The 12,953-nt window shown below is 34.4% G+C and overlaps 1 protein-coding gene across 5 annotated transcripts in view; it reads right to left on the bottom strand.

Annotated features, from left to right (window-relative positions):
• The window catches only part of LOC111471790 (ABC transporter C family member 2-like), a 39,772-nt gene that overhangs the window by 9,878 nt on the left and 16,941 nt on the right, over nt 1–12,953 (bottom strand). For all 5 annotated transcript variants that reach the window (XM_023117454.1, XM_023117452.1, XM_023117451.1 and 2 more), the window contains 8 exons: nt 12,532–12,597; nt 10,687–10,761; nt 8,691–8,798; nt 8,180–8,314; nt 5,433–5,539; nt 5,255–5,348; nt 4,110–4,277; nt 97–237 (listed from right to left, as the gene is read on the bottom strand). In XM_023117454.1, the coding sequence (XP_022973222.1) occupies nt 97–237; nt 4,110–4,277; nt 5,255–5,348; nt 5,433–5,539; nt 8,180–8,314; nt 8,691–8,798; nt 10,687–10,761; nt 12,532–12,597 (894 nt within the window). The remainder of the gene's footprint in view (nt 1–96; nt 238–4,109; nt 4,278–5,254; nt 5,349–5,432; nt 5,540–8,179; nt 8,315–8,690; nt 8,799–10,686; nt 10,762–12,531; nt 12,598–12,953) is intronic.

The following is a 12,953-nucleotide window of genomic DNA, read 5'->3' as shown; positions in this document are numbered from 1 at the left end:
AAAAAAAAAAAAAAAAAAAAAAAAAAAAAAAAAAAAAAAAAAAAAAAAAAAAAAAAAAAAAAAAAAAGAAAGAACTTTTGTAAGGAGAGAGTGTACCTTTGAATCCCAAGAAAAGTATCCATTCTTGATTGAGATGGCCGGAAGTTTTGGATTTAATGGTGGGTTTGGAAGTAAGACTTTCTCTTCAGCAAGAAGTAGCTCCTCTAGTCGCTTTAGTGATACTTTAGCGTTTACCACCTGTCAATCAATGGCTCCTTAAGTAACATAATAGAAATAAAACCATAACATCATAACTGTAATGTCGCTTGCTTAACATTGAAGCTACCTATCATAATAGAAGTTAGAGATATACAAAAAGATATTTTACTGTTGCTGAAGCTTACCAAAAAGGACTATAAAAAGAGATAAGGTCATGCATGAGTTCCAAAAGAATAGAATCTAATAGCCAAAAAGTACATTTGAAGAAAACAAAAGAACAAGCATGTCCATACAGCCCGCAGCTTTACAAATGTTTGTTATTCACATGATAAATTGAAGGTAACATGCTAAACTATATGCAAAACTACTTGCTTAAAGGCCTACCAACTGAGCAAGCAACTATCTAAGGCTAGTGGGTAAGGTGTATTGTTGCACATTAGCACATTAGGAACATAGTGCAGAACATGCATGAGATAGCGTGGCATGATTGAGGGTCAAAAGTAGTGGGTAAGTAACCAGAACTAATTAATCATAGTAAAACAAAATATCAAGGAATGACCTTCATTTAAGAAATATTGGGGTAATCACCTCTCTAATTTAGATTCATAGCATCTACGGATTTATTTAGATTAACTGTTATCTAGAGATTTATTTAGATTTATTATTAATAGTATTTAGTATTTAGTTAGCTTTCCTCCCTTATAAAATGGACATGTAACTCTCTGAGAATGAATAAAAAAACAGCAAACTAATTTAGACAAGCAACATGGTATCCGAGCTATTCTATTCTAGGAGGTCAGATTAATCAATGTAGTCTTAGCTACCGATCTTCCACCATGACTATATTTGTTCAGAGCGTTCATAGCTACCAAACTTCCACCTTGATCAAATGTATTTGAAGTCTTCATAACTACCCTTCACCATTGAAACATCATTGTTCCAGCATTGCATCAGCAATGTATGGCAATCAATAATCACGTAGAAGAGTATTCACAGCACGAAGGCCGCAGCATTAGCATTAGCATTCCCAGCTTCATTCACCACAAGTGCAGTAGCAAGCCCGATATCAATTCATTCATCTATCCATCCATCAATTTGCAGGCATACTTGCATTCATTCGTAGTTCGAGAAATAAGGGATAAATGTCGAAAACACGAGCATTCATCGCAGTGGAGTCCAAATCAGAATAAAAGGCACTAGTGGGGAGGACTAGTAGTTTAATAATGAAGAGACTGAGAGATTGAAGGTATTCTTGAACTCACTCAACAAACCATCAAGTTCCAATAGCTTGACAATCTCAGGTAAGTCTTCATTCACTTTCTGTAAAAACCCTTCAATTATAAGTCAGGTTATCTCTTGGATGATAGATTCTAGTGCAACTGATTATATGATCCCTTACAATTTTTTAAAATATAAATAAACTATGCCGAGTAATCTAAAAATTACAATGGCAAATAAAGCCAATGCCACCACTGTAGGAATAGACAATGTATTTATTTCTCGTACACTAAAAATGTCCTTCAAGTCCTTAAATTATCCAATAGGCAACTTTCCATACAAAAGTTTACCCACGACAGCCATTGTAAAGCTATTTTCTCCTCGTCATATTGTGTTTTTCAAGACCAGAACTCAAAATAGATGATTGAACTTTCTAAGAAATTGAATAGGCTATACTACTTACAATTACCTAAGAAAACAACCAACCATGTACCGATGTCATTTCTTGGTTCCTCTAATAAAGATGGAATTAGGTTACATCAGTTTCCCATGGGTCCTCCCTCATTCAGAGTTTTAAGAATTATGTTTCACCCTCATTTAGAGTTTTGAGAATTATGTATCCAAATTTGTTTTAGGACTTCAAGTCTATGATTTTCAATGTGATATATGTGAATTTGCATACTTGTGTCTCTTTTCCCACTAGTCAAAATAAAAGATATCCCTCTTTATTTGATTCATAGTGATATATGGAGGTCTCAACTGTTCCAAGTATTTCTAGTGCTCGTTGGGTTCTCACATTAATTGATGATTATACTCGAATCACATAGCTATTCCTTCTCAAACAAAAGTCAAATGTTAATAATATTATTCTTTCCTTCAACTCATGATTTGAGACTCAATTTGGAGTCCAAATTAAAACATTTAAAACTGACAATGCCATAGATTATTTCACTCGAACCTTATCCCCATATTTCCGATCTCTGCATTATCCATGATTCTTCATGATTCTTCGTAAGTTATTACACCACAATAAAACAGAAAAATGGACACCTTTTAAACACTAATCAAGAATTGATTTTAAATAGAAACTTGCCAAAATCTTACTGAGCAGAGGCAATTCTTAATGCAACTTACATGATTAATCATCTCACATCTCGTGTCCTAAATAATTTAAGCTCAATAGAAGTCCTCAACAAGTTTCATCCTCACTTTCGAACATCAAATGGTCTCACCGCCCATGTATTTGGATGCACCCAGAGAGGTAAACATGACCTGATTGCAATAAAATGTGTCCTAGGATATTCTTCGACCATAAAGAGGTACAAATGTTAAAGACCTTACATCTAAAAAGTCTTACACTTCAACTGATGTCACATTTACCAAGCATGAACCATCCTTTGAAGTCTCTCTTAAGGGGAAAACATAGCGAATCTCAAAACTAAGAGTTTGTGATAGAGCTTGGAAGGCTAAAGTACTTCCTCGGTATTGAAGTAGCATACTCAGCTCAGGGTATTTTCATATCAAAACAGAAATATGTGACTAGATTTATTGACGGGAATAGGAAAAATTGAATGTAAACCTACAACAAACCAATGGATCCACATAAGAGATTCAGGAAAGGAATTTTATTCCAACGAAACAATTCCTTTGAATTGGAAGCTTATATTGATGCTGACTACTCTGGAGGTAATTTAGTAACATGGAGATGCAAAAAGCAAAATGTGGTGGCTAGTTCAGCTATAGCATCAGGATGATGTGAACTCTTATGGTTGAAGATAATCCTTGATGATTTACCAATTAAAGGAAAAAGTGTGATAAAGTTGTACTGCAACAACGACAAATCAACTATCAATATTGCACATAATCTGATCCATCATGATGGAACAAAACATATTCAAATTAATCGACATTTATCATAGAGAAATGAGAGAAGAGGATAGTATGCATTAGTTTTGTGCCTTCACAACTTCAACTAGCAAAGATATTAACAAAATGACTTTACAGTTGATTGTTCTATGAGTTAGTATCCAAGTTATGAATGAATGATATCTATTCCTCAATGAAGGATAAGAGTTGAAGGAATGACCTTAATTTAAGGAATATTTGTGTAATCATCCCCTAATTTAGATTTCCTATATCTAGGGATTTATTTAGATTCACTGTTACTAGTATCTAAGATTTAGTTAGTCTTTCATAAAAGGATATGTAATTTCAAAACAATCGGAAAAAATAGCAAGCTAATTCAATATTTATAATTACTGTAAAGAAATAATTATATCCAATTTTAAAAATCCCTATAATGAAAGAAAGTTCATTAAAATTCAGCAGAGAAAAATTAATAAATAATAGTAAAATATTATAACCATTCATGGAAGGAAGTGTTAATGGATGCTACAGTGGTCAGTAGCCTGGATGCCTAATTAGTTGTGGTGCAGGGATGAAAAATCACATAACTGCATAGGCATTTTATGCAAGTAACATGAAATTAGCTCCGACGCAAACATAAACAAAATGATTTAGTGATGTTACATTACACCCATTAAAAGAAAGGTAGTAGTAAGAAGCATAAGCAAGAAACTCAAGTGTCAACAACCCCAACCGTCGTTGTAGAGACCATATACAAGTTAATGTAAGTCACATATCCAAGCCAGAAAAATTTTAAAGAATAAAAATGGAAAGGCATACAACAGAACCTGAGTTATTATATTAGGAAGCATGAGTAGAGGGAACCGAAGCACTGCAAATAGTGAAAGTGACGTAAATGCTCTAGATGGAGTCAAGTCTCCCCCAAAAGCAGTGAATAATCCAAAAGCAGTCACAGTCACCAAAACAGGAATGCTATTCAGTATGAAACTATTTAACTGCAAAATCAAGTAAAATTGTTAAATCAAGAAGTAGCAAATGGAGAAAATTCATATGAATTCACTCCATATCTAAATTCCTTAAGGATTATTAAATTATATAGCCATGTATAGCAGATATGAGAATACTATTTCACCACATCAAAATGGACATTGAAGAAACAATCGACATGCTGGACAAGTGATCCTAGTAAACATAAAAAAAACTAGCTATGTAACAGCCCAGGCCCACCGTTAGCAGATATTGTCTGCTTTAGCCCGTTAAGTATCGCTGTCAGCCTCATAATTTTAAAACCCGTCTGTTAGGGAGAGGTTTCCACACCTTTATAAGGAATGTTTCGTTCCCCTCACCAACTGATGTGGGATCTCACAATCTACCCCTTCTTGAGGCCCAGCGTCCTTGCTGGTACACCACTGGGTGTTTGGCTCTAATAATCTTATAACAGCTCAAGCCCACTGCTAGCCGATATTATCCATTTTAGCATATTTCGTATCGCCGCTAGCCTCTTAGTTTCAAAACGAGTGTGTAAGGGAGAGGTTTCCACACCTTTTTAAGGATTCAAACTTTTATTTGAGGATTGAAAAATGGTCACTCAAGAAGCATGGAAGAAAAAAAGTTGTTACCAGCTTCGGTGATTGGTTTAAAATCCAAAACCTACCTAAACCTTTGGTCTCGTCAATGTTTTGAAGCTCTAGGAAACAACCTAAGGGTTCCACTGCTTCGCAACTAGAGTTCCTCTACGGTTAGGAAGTGACAAAAACGACCACAAAATCGAGTCAAAACCACAATGGCGATGGCAAGAGGAACTGTTGCAGATAAGAAGTTCACAAAATTCAAGTACAAAAACAGAAGAGCCCTAAACTCTAAACATTGTGTTACTCCTTTTACTGAAACTCCAGAATTAAAATGTAAGGGAGCAATATTTAAGTGTAAAAATTTTGTACAAAAGATACAACTAGAAACAGTTATAGCATACCGCTCCAAGAAGTGATGCCTTGCGGAACCATGACAACTCATCATTTCGGATACTTTGTACTTTCGACTGAAAGCTTTTCTCCCATGTATAACATCTAATCCATTTCCAAGAGCCATCAAGATTATGAGTTAAGTTTTAGATAATAAAATAAGGAGTATTTTATTCTTATATTGCGTACTTCAATGTGTCCATTGCAGCTAAAATCTCATTCATGAGACCAACTCTCTTGTCTGTGCGTTGCAATCCCTCTTTGGACTGTTTCCGTGATTCGCTGATTACAAGTGTCTGTCATCACAAAACATAATAACATAAAATGTTATGTAATCTTGAAATGGTATTAAACCTGTTACTTAATATGTCAACGCAATTACATGAACATACACTCATACAGATCGTAAGTACACAAAGCAATGTAGACAAAACTTAATTCAAGGCTAAAAATAGGTCTACATGATGGAAACCAAGAACTCTAGGATGGTCTGTGAACATCACAGGGTTTTTTTCTTTTTTTTCCCAATAAAAAAGGTATCATAAAAAAAATTTCTTTAATTTCTAAGATTTCCTTTCACCTAAATAATAGTTATTTATTCTATTAGGACCTATTTACTAAAAGGGAAAACTCCACAAATTATTTATACAAATAAGGAAGGCCAAAAGAATGGGAATCATTAATAGCAAGTGACAATTCTAACTCATCCTGGACCTAGCTGGCGTCAAATTATTATTTGAAATCGGCGAGGCCAAACACAGCATTACGGGATGGGAATGACATGCTCAAGTTATGCTTAGAGATAAAACATCGTTGCCAGCTCCTTCATTGAACACTACTGCAAAAATATTCTTGCAAAGATAAATTGGGTCATGTCAAATCTGTAACAAGTATGGGCTTGAAGCATGTGGGTTGGACCAATTTTTATTAAGAAAATGATTGGGCTTGGAATTGGATCGATCCACATGCCACAGTCGTACATTTTTCAATTGTGCGGCGTTGTGATCTTGACACGCTCACGACAAGTTTTGAAGGGAACCCAAGCCCCATATTCACTTTTTGCCCCCTTTGTGGCTTCGTCGGACCTTAAGTGAGGTTTGTCTTCAGCAACCGAACACAACACGTGCAGAATCTAAGCTTGATAGGCCACACACATTGCTTGTGCATGCATGTTAAATCTTCTACAACCCGATCGACTTGTCTCTACACTAGGCCAAGTCATCCGGCCCGACGTTGCCTCTACTCGGGGTCAAGTCACCCGAAACACTCGTTTCACAACGTTCGCCCTCACTATGATACATGCATGTGCTACAAAGTAGCTCGCTCAGGCCATAGGACCCTAGGTGGTGGAGAGCTGACACCATGCCTCTCTCTATAGTACATTTTGAGGCATTTCCGATCTTTTTGGAGTAGATGTTATTTTGGCAAGCGGTCATATGGCCCCGTAGAGCGTTTGTCGAGTATCCGATTGACACCAAATTTGGTGAGCTTCCATTTTTCATATCGACAGACTTAAATCCAAAACTACATATTGAAACTAATATCGAAACCCCGACTCTTGTTGTGTTGGATGATGCACTGTCCTCGTTTGCATAATGGAATTTGTCTACGTTGGCCGTCATGTGTCTAGATGAGCGCCACTTGAAAGTCGCCCCTTGTCTGTTTTGTGTCTGGGGGTTTCAACCTACTTTGTCTCAGTGAGGTTGTGAAACCACACACTTCTTATGTTGAAATAACCATCATACGAGTCAAATTGTTTAAAGAAATAACAGATTTAGTGACAGATCAAGTCGCACAAATCATGGAGTACAAAACATGAGATTTTTCCGACGAGCACCATGTAGGATCGCAGCCAATGAGTCTTCTTCCTCCTATATCTTGTCTTCTTCTATGCTTAGGGTAGTGTATGCCATCATCCCATCTTATTCTTCCTCGTGTTTTTCTCTACTCACGAGATCTGCAACTTCCTGTCTTCAACTTCATCATTTCCCCTTCGTTTTCTTCACTCCATAACTTCAACCATAGTTCTTCAAACTTATCTTGCACGTTTAAATGCTTTTGAGCGATTTTATTTTATTTTTCTTTTTTTTAGGATTTTTTCAATCTCATCTTCTCAATTCTATATGTTTTTTTATATTTGTTTGAACACTCCTTACAATACTCGCAATTCTTTTCAATTGGAATTCATGTTATTTTGTGGTAAAACATTCGAAAACGCTATAATATAATCTAAAAGATGTTGAACTTCGACCACCCCTTTATTGATTTCCTCTAAGGCTTCACGGTTGATGTGGGAATTTAGGTGCATTCTTGAAGCGGCTTCCGCCTCCCTTGATCGTGATCTATAATATATTCTTCTAATGTTGTAGCACTCCGTTCCTTGGAAAAGTTCTTGAAATTTCCTATCTAATTTTGAAAAGAGAATACTTGACAAAGTATCATCTTGTAAATAAATGTAGGTAGTTGAACTGGCCTAGCTGACAAAGCTCCCCTTTGCGATCGACATAAACAAGAGTTTCCTGATCTTCCACCAAAACAGCCAACATTGGCCTAAGTGCTTGCCCAAATACCAAATTGGTTTAACCTAGGAGATAAACAGGAAAAAGAAAAGAATGCTCTACAAGAATCTGAAACTCAACTTCATTGTGAAACCAATACAAGAGGGTAATCTTCTAATTATATACAAATAAAGGCAAATGAAGAACTAAAATCCAAAAAGGAAACTAAAAAGAAATAACTAAGGAATTCTCGAAGATTAACCACGAATCCTACATCAACATTTCCTCTTGCGTATATATAAGGTCTTTGCCTATATGAGGTTTGGAACAGCAATTTTGCATATATTTCATTAAGTGAAAAATAGTAATATTTTCAACTGCATAACAATACGCTTCCTTTAGAAACCATTTCAAGTTGAAAAATTGTTAAGTACAAACCTGTATTGGAAATAAAAGAAATAGCAGCAGTGCACCAAGAAGGGAAGAAACTCCCAACAGCTGGTACAGAAGAACCATAGCAATCGTAATACGGAAGGGAGCTGACCATAACGTGTGAAGTGACTGGGTTATCTCCTGGATATCAAGACCAACGAAGCATGACAATAAATAAAATAAATTGTGTAAGTTTTAGAATTTTAATAAGAACTTGACAGCCAGGGTCTCTTTCCCTATTATGAGAACATGAACTTTTCTAACATTTAATTCTTATTTACAACTCGTGACTCATCCAAATAAATACTATTGTCTAAATAGATTATTGTTAGCACAAAATGTAAAACTAATCTAATTGAGCCAAATCCTCTAAGCTTTGATATTTTAGAAAGACCTAACATTTTGACATTAATTTCAACGGAGTGTTTTATAAGAACTAAGAGAACTCATAGAATGCTTTTGATATTGCCTATATAATATATATATAAATAAAAAAAAGATGAAACTTAAAATGTGCCTGAAGTGTCGCAGCGTCGGTGGTTATCAAGTTGGTTATCTTTCCAGTAGGAAACTCCTTGCGTGCCTCATGAGTTAACCTCAAGGATTTGCGGAAAACAGAAGCAACCTAAAAAAGGATATATAAACAAGCAAACCTGTATCAGGATAAATACCAGGGATAGAATGTGCTGCCTTGACAAAGGAAAGGGATTTCCAAATAACTTTGTATAAAGCATCAAAGAAAAGAGCAATTACAAACATGAATAAAGTACCCAACTCGCAAAAAGACCAGAATTCCTCATCAAAGATCTTAGGTTCATTTTCCCTTTCAAACGAGCCCAGTGTTCTTAACTCTAGCTTTGTTAGACAACAACATAAAGATTTTTGGTGTGAGATTCCACGTCGGTTGGGGAGGACAACAAAATATTATTTATACAGGTGTGGAAACCTCTCCCTAGCAGACGCGTTTTAAAAACCTTGAGGGAAGCCCGAAAGGGAAAGCCCAAAGAGGACAATATCTACTAGCGGTGGGCTTGGGCTGTTACATATGGTATCCAACCACTGTCTTCGTACACCACCAAACTAAATTTGGAAGAGAAAATGTTAACACGTTTCAGCTAGCTCACTGTGGATTAAAAAATTATTCATTGTTTCCTTAGAAATAAAAGCACATGGATAATCCATTTTAATGAGGGGAAATAATTATTTAAGCTTCTTGTATTACAAATTGGGAAAGAAATTGAAGTACCATTAATGTCACAGGAAAATAAAGGACACATTCAAGACATTGAAAAGCTATAAATCATACAAACCCTAATCTTCCCATACGTAATTGTTCAATATTGAAGTCGTCAATAAGGATTAACGTATCCATCAATACAGGGGAGAATCTAAAGAATATATTTTGGGGGGCCGGCTTTATATAATTCATTTTGAGTTCAAGTTGTCAAACTAAGGTTGTAATTAACTGGATGTGTAGGTATTGGTTTAATATCGAATAACAGTACTTTAACACCAACTCGAGTATAACTCAATTGATAAAGACATTATATCAAGTGGTAGGTCCAATACCTTAGGAAGGGAACAAATTCATATAAGGTTAACTTACAAGATTAATCCACGAACTTAATAGATCCTTATTTTTAATTGCATCCAAACCCTTCAATTATGTATCCAATAGGTCTTTGGTATATTTAGAACTTAAAAAAGTTGATTGTGTCTTATAGGCCTCAATCTATTCGATGTTTTAAAATTTCTTATATTTATTTAGAACAAAATTAAAAGTTTAAAATTCAACTAGACACCATTAACTTTTATGTATAATAGAACAAATAGTTTTTAAAAAATTTTAAATATATCTTGAGACCTATTGGATAAAAAATTGAAAGTTTATGAATCTGTTGGGAATACTTAAAGTTCAAGAATATTTTAGACATGAAAAATAAAGTTTGGGAATCCAACCAATTAGACATTTTTTACCTTTTAGATAATATTAGACATAAATTTGAACATTCGATGACCAAACAAACAGGTAACTTAACATTCATGTAAATATAATGTTAGATGCATTATATTTAGATTAACTACAAAATTATAATAAATAATCAAGTATATAAACGTACAAGCAAATAGTGGAACTTGAAATATTTATCAAAGAGATTTTAAAATAGAACTAAGTTTTTTAAATGAATTAATTTTTCTAAAATAATGTATTGAAGTTTAACAAATATTTATATGAATAAATACTAATACAAGGCTTATAACTTAGTTTGGAAGTAAAAACAACTTAATATTAATTAAAATACTTATATAACTTTTTTTCGTTAATAGAAATATCTATCAATAACAATATCTTATTGATATATACATTGATATCCCAATATCAATATCGATAATGATATTTTAATCGTCGATAGCTTAAAAAATGTCTTAGCATATTCTGACAGATTAAGATCGAAGGACTTTACAAATAAACTTTATTGACGAAAATAAATAAAATGGAAAGGGAAAGTTACCAAGGTGGACCTCAATCGAAAACCAACACGCATCACGTTTTGAAAATATTGTGCATCGCATAATACTCCAAGGAGCTGTGAAGCAAAAACCCATTAGATACGTGACATATTCTGAGGCATGCAATTCATGCAGAAAATGAGCATATCGAGGAGTTAGCACATAAATCAAACAAGCAAATTGAAATTTCTAAAAACAATTACTAGCATACACGAAAACTTATGTGAACTTCTATGAATAACATGACCAAATCTAATTAGAGCCTTCATTGCCATCAATCTTTCACCATGACCAAATTTAATCAGAGCCTTCATAGCTACCAATCTTCCACTTTGGCCAAATTTAGTCGAAACCTTCATGCTACCCTTGAAGTCATGTCTTGGCGTACTTGAGGGAACGCATCTTTACATCAAAAATATGTTGGAATCAAAATCGTTGGTTAGTTGAATTGAGGTTGCATTGTCTGAAATATCGCTTTAACTACTATTTCACGAATTGATATCCAAGCTGGGAATGGATAATATCTATTCCTCAGCTTTATGGAGAGTGTCAAAGGAATGATCTTAATTTAAGGAATATTTGTGTAATTCCTCTGGCTAGGAGATATTTGTGTAATTCCATTAAATAAGGGAAGGAGTCGACCTCCTTATATTATTTGTATTCTCGACCTCCTCATTTATTTGTATTCTTACCTAGTATATACGGGTTTATTTAGTTTTTTATTTCCAAGTATTTAGAGATTTATTCATATATATAGCTACCAAGTATCTAGGGATTGATGAACCTCTCTGAAAATTAAAATAAAAGAAAGCAAGATAATTTTTCACTTACAACATGGTATTAGAGAGTCATTCTATTCTAGACTCTATTCTAGGAGGCCTAATTAATTGATATACCCTTCATAGTTACTAATCATACACCTTGACCAAATTTATTCAGAGCTTTCATAGCTACCGGTCTTCCATTACCAAATTTATTCAGAGTCTCCATAGCTACCAATCTCCACCTTAGCTAAATTTATTTGAAACCTTCATAGTTATCGATCTTCCACCTTAGCTAAGTTTATTCGGCTCATAGTTACTGTTGAAGTCGAACCTGAGAGAGTACATCTTTAAATTGATGACACGTTGAAATTAAAAGGGTTGGTGTCGAAATTGTTGAATTGAAGTTGCATCGTCTGAGAGATAGCTTGAACTATTATTTCATGAGTTCATATCCAAGCTGGGAATAGATGATATTTATTCCTCAACTCAAGGGAGAGGCTTGATTTAAGGAATACTTGTGCCATTCTTCTAACAAGAAGATATTTGCGTAATCCCATTAAATAAGAAAAGTAGTTGACGTCACTAATTTATCTGTATTTTTACCTAGTGTGGATGAATTTTTTTAGAATTATTGTTACCTAGTATCAAGGGATTTATAGTATGCTAACATGGCTCTTATTCAAGAATAATTAGGTTGTACACATTTGTATCAATCACACAACTACCAGATCAATCCCTCAGCATTGCCAAAAAGATCATCCAAACTCTTCTAGTAACCCAGTCAAGACCAAAATACAATTTATGGCATCTTCACAAGACAAACAAAATTTCAGCATACCAACCACAATCAGATTTGACCTATTTTTTAACCTTAAAACAGTCTATTTCATCTTTCATCTGCTTAAAATATTAGATATTCAAATACCACCTCCATAATTGTTAACATGCACAGTGAGGACAAGTATCTGAATAATAAGATCTACCATCTTTTGAAGCCGTGATAAAGATATGTTAATATCAAGTGCATACCTACTTGTTGATATGCAAAGATTTGGTAAAATAAAACAGGAATTTGGGTCTTACCATTCCAGCAAGCATTGAGAATGCATAAATGTAACCCATTCCATATGGATCTCCACGTTGCATGGACTGCAGGTATTCGAAACAATATGAGAACGATATACAGGGACACACTTCACTAGGAAAATGTGCTAAAAGGTAATCGAGGCTTTCATTGTTATGTAAATTTTTGAGATGATGTAAATTCCTACTTTAATGAAAAGTTTTGTTACCATAATAAGGAAAATGTAAATTCCCTGATATATCCTCTTTTAACTCAATGGTGTGGTAACTAAGATAAGAAGGCATGTAGTATGTAATATACTTTCTTACAACCAGTTGATCCAAATGTGACATGGTTGGTGCTCAAATTTTGTTAGTCATTCGATGTTCGAGAGGAAACTATTTGTTCCCCACACTTTTGTATCATATATTGCTCCAACTAA

This window comes from Cucurbita maxima, unplaced genomic scaffold (assembly GCF_002738345.1).
Source record: "Cucurbita maxima cultivar Rimu unplaced genomic scaffold, Cmax_1.0 Cma_Scf00058, whole genome shotgun sequence".
NCBI classification, from domain to species: domain Eukaryota; kingdom Viridiplantae; phylum Streptophyta; class Magnoliopsida; order Cucurbitales; family Cucurbitaceae; genus Cucurbita; species Cucurbita maxima.
This window is presented reverse-complemented; position numbering and strand designations above follow the sequence as displayed.